At 43.3% G+C, this 13,686-nt stretch overlaps 1 protein-coding gene across 1 annotated transcript; it reads right to left on the reverse strand.

Moving 5' to 3' along the window:
- Positions 1 to 1,973: 1,973 nt before the first annotated feature.
- On the reverse strand, positions 1,974 to 12,452 carry CAVIN2 (caveolae associated protein 2). Its single transcript, XM_030016906.2, has 2 exons — positions 11,950 to 12,452; positions 1,974 to 4,565 (listed from the first exon to the last, which is right to left on the reverse strand). The coding sequence occupies exons 1-2, from the start codon at positions 12,343 to 12,345 to the stop codon at positions 3,774 to 3,776; spliced, it is 1,188 nt and encodes a 395-aa protein (XP_029872766.1). The 5' UTR covers positions 12,346 to 12,452; the 3' UTR covers positions 1,974 to 3,773.
- Positions 12,453 to 13,686: the final 1,234 nt, after the last annotated feature.

Below are 13,686 nucleotides of genomic sequence, written 5' to 3' on the forward strand. Positions count from 1 at the left end.
TTCTGTTGATGAGCTAAGCAGATTGGATTAGGGAAATACACAGGTCTCATGTCCTGCATCTATGCACACTGCTCTTACTGATGGTCACAGGAGTTGTACATGTGGTCCAAAAACATTGTACAGCTCAGAGTCCTTTGAGCCAGCTGAAGGCTTTTCACTGACTTTCAGGGTTGGACTGGCCCTTTGGTGAACAGTTTGCCCTCTAACTAATTGCCATTACTTCACTAGTTCTTCTGAGTTTACCTCTTTTTTTAACTGCGTGACTATCAGTCATCAGTCGCGTAACTGGCATTACAGCCTGTAACAACAAATGGTTTTCACTGCATCAGTGTAAAGGGCATACAGGTATATTTTACCTTCTGATCCTTTTCTTCTTCCCTTTCTTCTTTCTCGTTAATCATCAAACATGCTTCAGTCTGGTCTGTGTGAGGGCTTTCACTGCACTCTCTTATTTGACACTGAAATGGTCCAGAAAGCCCATATCTGTGCCTTTTCACAGAGGAGACAGCTCATGGATTTGCACAAGGGGGTCAACAGGATGCTCTTTGCCCTTTCCCCTAAAAGTGGACAGAAATGTCAGCTGGTTTTCTGGCATTGAAAATGGAAGTATCAGCAGCCACCAAGTGCTGCTAGTTTAAATATTTATACCACAAGGACTTTATCACACCCTCTTTCTTTGTGCAAAGCTCCCACCAATTTCAGTGGAGGTCAAACTTTGAATCGGTGCAGCAGTTAACAGGTCAGGTCTTCCAAGGAGTAAAGGTACAAGTGGAGCTCACAGGCAGGTGCTGTACTCATGTTATCGTGTCAAGAAGGGTAAACAAGCAGTTTTTTAAAAACGCAATTCTGTAGACAAACCTGTCAGCACAATCATGGAATACTGGTGCATATGCTTGACATCTGCCAGCCTGACAAGGTCCAGGCACATACTTCAGATACTTGAAAGAATACAGTGCTGCTGGTGCCGCAGCCTGTCTCCTCCCTGAAACAGTAAGTCCTGCAGACTAATGTTTTTAGTCAGGACTAATGTTTTTAGTCAGGATTCGAAAATGGAAGGAGAGGAAAAGTAACAGCTTGGGGGACATCTCGGGATCATGAGATTGCTTCTTTCTCTGGTCTATAAGATGGCACAAAAGCAGACATTCATGAGTTGAGTAAACATTTTTCTCTCTTGCAAAGCATGCTTTCTTATGTTTGTAAGGATTACAGGCCCGCTTGTCCTTGTAAATGTGTGATCGTGATGGAGCAAACGTTTAATTCTAGTCCTGCAACTGATGGCTGTGTGTGTAGTTTATCCTGAAGTGGGTATTTGAATTGATTCTCCCAGATGCTCAGTATCTGCATTTCCAATGGTTTTACTGGATAGCATTGTAATGCTCTTAAAACACTGTGCATGGGATTCATTTCAGCATCTCTAAAACTGGATAAAGCGTGACCAGGGGTATTGTTTGAATTAAAGCTTAGGAGGACAAACAAACCAGGCATATCTGAAAGCGAAATGTAAACATGATGCTGGGGTTCCTGGTTAGCGCTTGGTGGCTGCGGGAAGCTGACAGCTGTTACATAAAGGTTAAACATGCATTCTTTGGTCTGTCAGTAAAATTAAGCCTGCTAAAGACTATGTGGCACTCCAAAAGACATGAGTTTATCTGTGTGCGTAAACAGAATATACACTTCAATATAAATATGCTTTCAGGACTATTTAAAGTATTAGAAGTATGCTGCAGTCCAATAAAAAATGCAGATGGAGCTAGCAGATTTTGGAAAGGGCGTGACTACATACAGATGGGCTAGAGATCTGGCGAGTATCTGGAAAGCAAAGCAATGGTGTTTGCATTGCTAAATAACAGCCGAGGATGAGAAAGAAAATGGTATAGGTACAATGGGTACATCAATTGAAGTAATAAATGCTTGACCTTTAAATTTCATCTTTGCCAACTTCTCAGACTGCTTCTCCCAAAGACTGACATGGCTGTGTTTTATGTTATGCTTTTATTTGTCATATTTGTAGTTAGTTACAAGTAAAAATGATTGAAATAGATTGTAGTTAATACAAAATAAAAATATAGCTGCACGAGTTATGCCATGATTTTTCTTACAGACAGTATCTCCTATATGATACTGTACACTTAAGAGCTTAACTCTTAATAGTACGTGCCTACACTAAGCTCTTATCAACTAACTTCCAGTGCGATTTACTGGTTGCAGATATTACCCCTGTGGAGTAATACCTGTTAATCATTTCATAATGCTATTTTTGCTGTAGTTTTTATTTCCCCTGTAATTTGTGATTCTAAATACAAGTTGAAGGAAGCAACCTTTTAGTGCAATGTTAAGTATCAGTAGAATTTTATATATATATAAAAAATAAAAATAACCCACTGCATAAACAAACAAGGATGTAAGGTAACTGTTGTGGGTATTGTGCTTCCCTTTCCTCCCTTTCCCCCTTACCTTTGTTAAGTGACAGGAATGAACATTCATAGTGAACAAACTACCCTGTAACCTCTCCTTTTCAATTAATTTTGAAAAATTACAGACTTGTAATTTTGAACTTTTGAACTTTGATGAAAGTTACTAGCAGAGAATCAAATCCTGTGGCTCTGCAGACTCATCCTTACGTAAACTTATCCCTGCCATGAAGTTCAATCCATAACACGTTGTTCCCTTTAGACCTGCCAAAAAGAATATTTCACCTTTTTGAAAAAATTGTCCTTACATCCCTGTAATTATCTAACTCTTCTGTGTAGATATAGCTCTATAAATGAAATAATTTGTAAAAAGATAAATTATGCTATTTTCAAAATACTCTGAGATACAAAGTTGTGCAGGTGCAAAGTTTGATAGTATATTGCTATAAAGACTAAGAATTAATTAATTAGTGTTATCTGAGTATATATTCTTTAAGCTGGGAGTATAGATTTAATATGGTAGGGTTTTATTTTTGCTTTTTTAATATTTCATACTTTCTTCAGACTATCTCCATGTTTCTATCAAATTCCTTCTATTTTTTTTCTTTTCAATTTCTGATCCCTTAAAGGTACAGTAACTGATCACACGTTCATGCTTGTCACTAATGTACCTCCGTAACTCCGGTAGATTGAAAAACGTCTTTTCGTTTCCACCTAAACACAGTAATTTCTTCTAAGTGAATAGCGAGAGACTACTGGCAAAAATCTTTCCCCCACTGAAATGGATGGAACCAACTTTTCAGCGTCGCCCTCTAAGTACTCTGCTCTTTTAGTCTTACAGCATTATGGAGCAAAGCCCCAAACAAACTATACGTGTATGCACAGTTACCGAGGCTGTTGGCATTCACGTAGCATAGCAAGGAAACTGAAATCAAATGTTCTCATTGGTATTTCTACATTTACATACAAAACTACTCACAGTGCTGTGAAATACTGAGAGAAGAAAACAGAACAGAAACGTTTGGTTTTTGACTACTCTCCACGCGTTCCTCTTACCTAACTATAAGAAAGCCAGCTGATCAGCTTGCTTCTACTAGACATACTTTTTTCCTGCTAGTCTATTCTGCCAGCTGACAGCATCTCCAAATTAACAAACACCAGTGACTTGGCCTAAAACGGAGCATATTGCAGCCTGTGTCATTGACCTTGTTCACTCTGCATTCTAATACGATGCAATAAATTACCACTGCAGAGAAAAGGATGGAAGAAATTGAATCGCTACTACTGCCTGTGTAGCAGAAACCAGTTACTCGCCTAAGTAAAACCATGCGTATCTGGAAGGCAAAGGAAGGCTCGGGTTGATTACGCTGTTTGGTCTATCTGCAGGACAGCTGCTTGGGTTGTTTCTTCATCAGATTGTTCCATTTCCCCACCGACTGGGTTGTTCCTTTCATCATACAGTTTCTGGCTAGAAACTTCTAGAGGCATTCCATACTCTTCATCATCTTCAACAATGGACAGCTCAATGTTGTTGTTCATGGCGTTCCCTTCCATTCTGGCTTCCTTCTCTAGAGAATCGGCTACTGCTTTGCCTTCCTCGGTCAGTGAGGTGGTAGGTGTCATATCCGAGTGCATGTCGGCGAATGACATTTCATCCTCATTCTCAGCTTGGTCGTTGTTTGTGGTTTCTGTTGGCCTGTCCTCGGCTTCAGCAGGGCTTTCTCCTTCACGGACTTTCTTCACATTGAATGTGAGGGGAGATACTTTGAAAGCTGGACTCTTTGAAGAAGAGGATTTCTGATGATGTACAGTAAGCGATTTCTTGATCTTTTCTCTCCGTTCAGGTGAGACAATCTTTGTGCTGATCTTGTTCATCTTCTTCTCGATGTTTTGGCGGGAAAATGCTTTCTTGAGGCTGTCTACCTTCTTGAGGCTGGATCTTTTGATTTTCTCAGCTCTTGATTCTTCTGTTTTCTCCTCTGCACTGTCATCCGCATCATCTTCTTCGTGAAACATTTCATCATCTGAACCCAACTCCACTGTGTGCAAGGTTTCTTCCAGTGTTTTGTTCTCATCCACAGATTCCTCTTTTCCTTCTGTAATGCTGGGAATAGGCTCTTTTGCAAAAACACTGGCAGGGATCTCATTTTCCTCCTGAAAGAATTGACAATATTTGAGTTTCATAGTTCACAGGATGCAAATTTAATAAAGCACAACCCTGAACCATTACTATCCCCCCGCCCCATGATGAGATGAAGAACGCTGAACGTTTCTTGTTGTTTCAGTATATTTAACTAGTAACAAGCCACTCAAAGCCCACTGAACCTTTATCTGGTAAAGTTTAAGACTAATGAGCTGTCAGCTGTAAGATTTCTCTTTCAGAGTGACTTGGAATGTATACAGAATGGAAATCCCATTCTTTGTCATTTAAATTAGATACTTTTTAATACGAGTTTAGCTCTAAAGTTGTACGCCTATCCCTGGGGAGAAGGGATGGTATGGTGGCTAAGGAGGTTGTACTACAGACCCCTGTGTAGACCTACAGAAGTCACGTAACACCCCAGAGCTTTCAGTTTCTCTAGCCAAAGACTGGGGATATCTCTGCAGAGATGTTGGTTGCATCTGAGAGGTATTTTAGGTGGCAAATCCAGTTAGCACTTTCACCGTGTTTCAGAAAAATGTATGTTGCTGTTAAAAAGGGATTGTTGATACTGAGAAGCCATGCAGTCCATGATGTTTAGAGTATGTGCTATTTTACAGCTATTTACAGAAAAAAAGTTGGTAAATTTGGTTGGTAAATTGGTAAACATTAAAAATATGGACAGGACAACTTCTTGAAAAATAAAAAAAAAGTTTAGGGTATGCAAAAATAAACAGACATTTTACCACACAGAAAACGCTAGTAGTCACTTCTAGCTAAGAGGAAAATGATTGCTTTTTAGAAACAAAACCAAGAAAGGGCATGGAAAGAAAGAAGGTATCTGAAAACAAACCAGGCTGAACAAGGGCAGAAGCTGCAATTCGTAACGAAGGACCTCTGTGACTACTGAGCACAGCAGCTCTGCAACCCCGAGCAGCTCAAAGGCAGCACAATGAACGCCCTGTTCTGCGGTAGGTTTTGCAGGCATCTGCCCATGCAAAGAAAACGAGGCTCCTCGCACATTCCCTTTTCCTTTCAGGATTGTTATGCCTTAGATCTGCATAGTCTCTATTCATTACATTTTTTATCACTTTCGGACAGAGTGCGTGCGATATCATTTAGTCATATGGATTGGAGGGATTCCCCCACCCCCATTTATCTTTAGATACGAAAAGCAGTAAGCGCTGAGTGAAATGGTTGTAATAGTCTCAGATCTGTCCCTGGCAGGGCTGGAGTGTACAATTAAGGGGAAAAAAAGGCCACATACACTTCAAAGTTCATGCTCATTATTTCAGGACTGAGCATACAGTTGTTGATCACTGGAGAGAATAGTGTCTTGGGTTAAATTTGCTGTTGAGGCTGTACAAGGACGTTGTACATGGTTGTTTTTAAAAACAAAATAGTTCTGACTACCTTGTAGCGCTTCTGAACTCAAGAATATATGCACGTGGACAGGCAGAATCATTTTATACCATATATACACAGCATATAATCATATATGCTGTGATTCAAGTGTGTTGATGAATATCCCTCATGGATATAAAAATGAAAAGTATCAAAAAAATGGATGGTGGTTTGACAGTTCATATGTGCTTTACTCCTATGGTTTCTGCACACCTTTCTGGACCAGCAGCCTCGGTTGGATACACCTGCACAGAACAAGCTTTCCGAGCCCTTTGCCTGCAGTGGAACATGTAATGAAGCCAGCGCTCTTCTCCAGACACCTATTACGTTGTTGCAACTATCAGCAACAGTGACCAAGATAACAAAACAAAGAAAACCTGCACCAGCTTTAAGTGAAAACAGCTGTAACTGCAGTACAAATATTTATATTTTCTCTCCACTGCTGTTAACGAAATGTGGATTACATGAGTGGGTGCAGTGTTAAATTATTCCCCAGAGCATGAGAACTCAGTATAAAGCATAATTTACATGTCTTGTGCATTCTTTCCAAACCTAGGTAATTGCATACAGTTTTAAACATCTGAACATTCAGGTGTAAGTGCCTGAATGGCACAGAAAACTCTGGTTTTAATGAGTAAAGATGGGTTGTAACTTTTGAAGTATTTAATCTAGGAAAGTGGTGTCATATGAGATTGATCACAGTGCAGTCTGAGCCAGAGATGGGCCTGTGTGACTCTTCTCAAGGTCAGTTTAGCTTTGTGTCTACAGTGTTCACATTAAACTGAAGTACTGCATGCAGGCTCTAGAAGAATATGGACACAGATTTTATTTCAATTTTTATCAAATTTGTTACTGAGTAGAAGGGAGGCTGTCAAACTCTCCATATTTATAAAGGAAAAAAACCCAATCAAAAATATACTACATAATAATGAGCTAATGATTGAATTAAAAGAAGATCCTAGGCTGTCTTTGGCTATGAGGCAGTACCGGCATCCAAGAAATCACCTCTCTCTAAGCTTCCTGCATGGCCCTGGAAAACATCAGCCTCTGGGCATCTATTACTATGCTTGTAAAATGGGAATGACATGCTTTCCTACCTCACGTTTCTAAAAGGCCTTAGGATCACAGGAACTATTAAAATGCAAATGAAAATAAATTAAGTAAATTGCTTTGGAAATACAAAGGTGGTGTAGTAGGAATGCTCTGTGGTGGAACAGACGTTTCTATTTCAAATACAGTTACTGATAACATGTTTTAAGTGGGCTATTGGTAACTTTTTGGTCTAACAAGTTTATATGACAGCTATATTTTGTTTTGATACATTTTTTCAAGTAGTCTGGTATTTCATTTAAGAAGACTAGAACAATACACTGAAAAATGCCAACTGTTACAAACTGTGTAACTATTTTCCATACCAAAAAAAGTAGAACTTTGATCTTTTCTTCTTGATCTACTCCAAAATTCTGAGAAAGCAATACATTTTTTTATTTTCCACATCCAAGTTCAAAAACAGCACTTGCATTTTCTCAGATGAGCTTGACTGTAGGTAGCTAGCTCCTCTGACTTTATTTTTCCATGTGGGAGACAAATAGAACAGTGCAAGTTCTCTGTGTAAAACAACTCTTGTTAATACTAGCAATACTTGCAAAGTTAAAATCAGTGCTTTCCCTGTGGCTGTGATCAGCCGTTCTTGGGAACTTTCTACAGGTCATAATCTCATCCCTATCTTCTACCAGAAAGGCAGATAACATCCATAAAGCTGTACTATGAAACGGGACAGCCTGAGTGAACAGGTAGTTAATTTACTCAGGAGTACTGAATCTCTGATGCTGCATAAGGGAAATCACTGTGCTTTGGTTTGCATTTTTGTTAGGTTTGTTGTAAGAGGCCATAGCCTTCAGGAAGGGGAGATGGCATTTTGTCATGCTTACGACAGTCCAGGCTCCTCTGTGTTTTGTAGATGCTGTTATATGCCTAAATGATTACTAGTCTAAAACTTGTTTTCCTACACAAAATAGGTCGAAAGATGACAAATCCTTCTAAAAACAGCTATAGCTCCACCTCCTTTCCTTTGGACAAACACATGCTCTTCAGCCCTGGATGTCACCACAGGGAGGGAGTTGGGCAGGGAGCAGGCTGGGACTGCAGGCAAGCAGGAAGAAATTGCCAGCCGCCGGTTTGCAGGTCCTGTTTGGCTGCACTGGCCCCGCGACCTCCCAGAGCACAGCTGGATTAAGTCCTAAGAGCCATGGGAGGTATTTTTGTCATTCATCAATATAAGAGTATTCTCCCTGCAAGGCTCCAGTGGGAAATTTAGTAGTTAGATAATAGCATTATCGGCTTGTAATTCTTCTGTTTCCCTCCCTTGTTAATTTTTGAGTTTGAAGTTGCTTTTTCAAAAGATTATTATAGTGACCCAAACAACAAGATACACCCACATGGCTAATTTCCTGTGCCCTCCTCTTGATTCATTTCAGGATGAAGCATTTACCAAAAGCAGCATCTGAAAGGGGCTTGAATATCAGCGTGCTTGACCCCAAGCTGTAATTTTGACTTATCTGTCCTATTCACTAGTAAATGTGACATTTAATTGAAAAATTAAACATGAGCCTTATTTATCTTGCATTTTGCTTTTGCAGCTAAAAAAGCAAAGAAAAACCCCACCAAACCAGAACCAAAAAGCTGGTCATGTGGTGAGAACAAAATAGAGGGGAACAATGCCAAAGCTTAACAAGGATTTTTAAAACAGTCACTTCAGTGTTTTGCTAAATTGCTGTGTCACTTGTGGCATTTGTAATAACTTCGGCATCCTCAAATGCTTGGAATGGAGGTCCATTAAAATATGTCACCAATTAGAGAAATATATGCAAACCAGGAACAATGCAGACAGTCTAGGGAGAGAAAACTAAGAGCATTTTAATGGAAAATATGTAAATAGCTGAACTTTTCTAAACGCAGTTCATTCTCAGCATGTACGCTGAGGGAAAGCTGATGCTGGCGAGCGGCAGCGCGGTTTCATAAAATGCAGAGCTGGAGCTCAGTCGTGTGTTTTGGCTATGCTCAGTGCTCCCACCAAATATCAGGGAGTTTGAGGTATACGGTGAATGCAGAACTGAATCACAAATGTGTATGTTTATTTTTATACCAAGCTGTCTTGCTAAGCTGGAAAAGCGGGTCCTAACAGGAAACGTGCTGTGTGAAGTTTGGGATTGGTTTTTTTTCAGTGGAAAAGAAGAATCCCCCAACTGAAGTGTCATACATCCAGATTTCCCTTTTGTTTTTACAGAAATCTGGCATCAATATGCCTTCATTGCTGCAACTTCTCCTTCCTGTAATTGTTTTTCGATGGATTCCTGCTCGGGGCAGGACAGAAACCCAGCCAGCCTTCTGCTCTTTTCCCTCTGTACAACTATCCTAGCAAGGCGGTGGCCCCGCAGGCTGCAAAGTCATCCCACCTCCACCTTGTAAGGAGAGCCCGTGGGGAGATTTCCAGGAGGTGGGCACCCAGGTAAGGTGCCTGCCCAGCCTGGCAGCAGGCATATGGGCACGCCTTGTGAGCACCTGCCATCCCTCTGGTGCAGCCGCTTCCCCAGTGGAAAATCCCAGCTCCTCCCAGGATGCAGCGGAGAAGGGCCAGGGCGCTGCCTGCCCCAGCCACCCTCCCACATCCCGGGAAGCTCTGCCGGCCGCCTTGGTTTTCCAGGCAGCCACGCTGCCTTTTAGCAACAGGCCTGTGCCAGGAGCCATTCCCAGTTGACAGCTGAATTTTTTTTTTTTTTTTTTTTTTTTTTTTTACTGAATTTAACTGCAGTGTTTCTTTTCTAAGGCTTGTGTTCTGATCTGCATCGGCTTGGGATTGGTTAAGTTCATCTCCCCACCACCACGGCAACATATTTTCCAGTGAGAGATGGGAACAGAGTCAGCTAAATCCTTGTAAAAGTAACGAAGAACAGACCTCCCATCCAAAGGTACCACCCCGGTGACGGGTGGTGGAGCAGTTGTGGATTTTCTTTAGCTGTTGTTCTGGGACACAGACCTGTGTTGTTTGCTTTGGGTTTGTGCACTTTAGGACCCAGTATTAAAGAAAGGCTCAGAGGTTTAAATAGGCCTTAGCTTTGCAATACTATTTAGTATCGGGAAACAAGCCAAGCCAGCCCTACCCTGGCAGGACGCTGCTTTATCCTTCAAACCCGAGTTTTATCAGTACTTTTACCCAGTGCCCGCAAATCACTGCCCCTAGGCAGCAGTGACAGGGATCCCTAGCTGAGGCAACTGTACTGCTCCCACACAGCTGTGCTTTTGTCTTTGGTCTACATGCTATGTCTCCTTACGGTGCTAAAATTTGGGTTCTCTGGAGGAAAATTCTGTAGCTGCAATAGCAAGGCCTTAATTCTCATGCTTGTAGTTAGCAGAAATGCCACAAAATTACGTTCCCACAGGCCATGCTGGTGCACCCTCCCCACGGGAAACGTTCAAGGTCTAGGTCTGAGCCTGGAGACGGGAGCCAGTCCTTGGCTAACGCAGCCTGGGAGATGGCAAAGTCTTGACTTACAGTAATGGATCTTAAATTACTTGGAGAAGTCCAGAGAACATGTGTCTTTTTAATTTACCTAGTCCCTGGAATAATTTCCACATTCTTTCTAGGGTGGAAACCACCACGCTCGGTACGTGCCACAGCTCCTCCTCTTCTGGCTTGACAAGCCTGGATGGTAATTTGGGAGAACAATAAGCAGGGAGGTGGGGGCTTCCTTTCTGGGGGAAGCGCCTGTGCACTAACCAGGCCTGCCAGCTTTTAAAATGAAGTTCTGCTCTGTTGTTTTGCGTTTGTTTAAATAGAAAAAAACCCCAGCAACCCAAGGAGTAGAGTTAGCTACTGAGAGACGTAACACGCAGCTGACAAGTTTAGCCTGAGGAGCTGGTGATGTGCCTGACCTGCGGCAGGCTCTCCTTCCTTCCCCGAATGTGTTGTGGAGGTCTGTCTTTTTTTAAAAAAAGATTTAAAAGTCATGTCCTGTGTTTAGTTAAAGCTCACACTGTGTTCAGTCCAGATCATTGCTTAAAAAGGGGAAAATATGCAAACTGCTGCTATCACTGGATGGACTCCCAGGAAGCAGAGTTTTTAGCTGAATTTTTAGCTCATCCCTGAAGAGGCCAGAACAGCCTGAGGAGCAAAGCGGGGCGTGAGGCTGAGTGTGACAGGGAGCTGCAGCGCTGCCCCTCTCCTGCTTCTGAGGGCAGATGCAAGGGTGGGTTTTAGGGGCGCTGCTAAGAGTTAGCAAAATGGGCTCTTTTCTCGAGTTATCTTGAGTTTGCTAAAAAAAAAAGGGCCCTTTCTTCAAGTTTGCTTAAAAAACCCCAAACCACAACAAAACACGTCACCTTTTACTACCTCTTAGCATACTCTTTCCCCAAGTTTGCTGAGACTTAGCAAAACAAGGTCTTTTTCCTCAAGTTTGCTAAGAGTTAGTAAAAGACAGCTCTTTCTCCAAGTTTGCCAAGAGTAAAAGAGGGCTCCTTCCCCACGGTTTGCTAAAAGTTAACAAAAAAAGGGCGCTTTCCCCATGTCTGCTGAAAGTTAGCAAAAAACTTAAGGGGCGGTTTGCCCAGAGTTAGCGAAAAAGACAGCTCTTTCCCCAGGTTCGCTAGGAGCTAGCAAAACAGGCTCTTTCCCCAAGTTTGCTAAGAGTAAAAGCGGGCGTTTCTCCTAAATTTGCTAAGAATAAGAGAGAGCTCTCTCCCCAAGTTTGCTAAGAGTTAGCGAAAAAGCCTGCTCTTTCCCCGCGTTTGCTGAGATCGAAAGGTTTTTCTCCTAACTTCTCGAAGTTCGCGAACAGAGCGCCTTTTCTCCAAGTTTGCTGAGAGTCGGTGGTAGCTCGGCTCTGTCCCCGATTTTGCTAGGAGTTAGCAGAAACGGGCTCTCCCCCCGTGTTCGGGGGAAGGTGCGGGACGCGCTGGCCGGAGGGGGGGCACGGGGCGGTCGCGTGGGCCTCTCACCTGGAAGATGAGCACCTTGAAGCGGTCCCGCCGGAGCAGCTGCGCGTGGTGCTGCTCCAGGCGTCGCACCTGGTCGCATTGCCTCTCCAGCCGCTCCCGCACGGCCCGGGTGTGGGCGCACACCTTCCGCGACTTCTCCAGCAGCTTCTCCACCGCTTCGCCCGTCGCCCCGTGGCTGCGGCACAATTTCCCCAGGTCCCCCTGAATACCCCTCACCGCCCCTTCCAAACCCCGCTGCCTTTGCTCCATCTGCCTCTGTTGCCCTTCCACCGCCTCCAACATAGAGACCAGTTTCTCCAGTAAGGCCAGGACGGTCAGGGCGTTCACCTGCCCCCCCATCGCCTCCGACGACGGCGGGAGCGGAGGTACCGCGCTACCTCCCGCCGCCTCCCCCATCGCTGCGCCGGGATGGGGATGGCGGCTGCCGGTGCTGCTCTTAAGGGCTGAGCCTTCCCCCTCCCCCGGGGAGGTTTCGGGCAGAGCCCGGCCCCGGTCCCGGCCCGCCCCGGGCGGCCGGAGGCCGCCCGGGGCGGGCCGGGAGCGGGGCCGGGCCCCCGGTGCCTCCCCCCCCGTCCCGCGTCACCCCCCTTTTTTAAAAGGCAAGGGGGGTATTCTGGCCCCACGCTTGGCGAAATGCAGTAGTCGCCTCCCCGGCAGCATCAGTAGGTGGCAGGAGATACCGCGGAATGCGGTCGGGGATGGGAGAGGAGGGAGGAAAAAAATCGGCGGCTGCTCTGGAGAAGGGCTTGGGAAAAGGGGGGAAGAGGTGGTCCGGGAGGGTTTGTGGGTGTAGGCTGGAGTTAAAGCCCGTCGTGTAATCTGGAGGAGTTATGCTAATAGGAGGAAAGTAAATAAAATTAAATTACTACTATAATCAGCGTAACAATTAGTGTAACGATCGTGTATTAACATGCTATAGCAAGATATAATAATATTAGTATAGTTATTCTTATATAATATTAATATAATTATCTATAGCAACTGTCATCATAATTAACATACTTACAATATATTCATACGTGGTGAATCGACTCTCCTGGCACTCCTTCCACCAAGCAAGCACCCCATGCAAGACCAGACTTTTTGGTTTTTAAATAATATTATAAATCGTCCTCCTCCTCCTTCTTTTTCTTCTGTTTTTTTAATAATAATTTAGATTATTATTCTATTCTATTCTACTTTATTCTATATTATTCTAATTCTCATTTTTATTATTAAAAGAAAAACCAAACCAGTCTGGTGTTGCATGGGGTGCTTGCTTGGCGGAAGTAGTGCCAGGAGATTGGGTTCACCACCCACGATGTGGAGATTAGCTGGGCGCTCTGGTTGCCCTGACTGGATTCTCCAGCATTTCTTTGGTAAAAAATCGTAGGGTTAGAACAGCTGTTTTGGGGGAATAGCGATAAACTGGGTGTGGTAGCAGAGGGACAGTGTTTTCAGGCTTTTGCAAAGCACCAAAAGGAGCTACTTGGCATGAAGAAATACCAAGCTGTTTATTTAGAATAATACATAACTGTTCCCAAGTCTGATCCAAAGCTGTTATCGTCAGGGAAAATACTACAAAGTTTTGTGGACTTGGGTTGCTCATCCGTAGACTGACATTCTGAAGCACAGCCAATTTCTTTTTATCTTCTGTTCTTGACATTTGCCTGGTAACAGGACTTCTTGCTGCAACGCAGATGTTTCTAATACTTGGGTATATAGAATTCCAGTACTTGGGTAGCTGAAATGTAATAT

Source organism: Aquila chrysaetos, chromosome 6, assembly GCF_900496995.4.
Source record: "Aquila chrysaetos chrysaetos chromosome 6, bAquChr1.4, whole genome shotgun sequence".
Lineage (NCBI taxonomy): Eukaryota > Metazoa > Chordata > Aves > Accipitriformes > Accipitridae > Aquila > Aquila chrysaetos.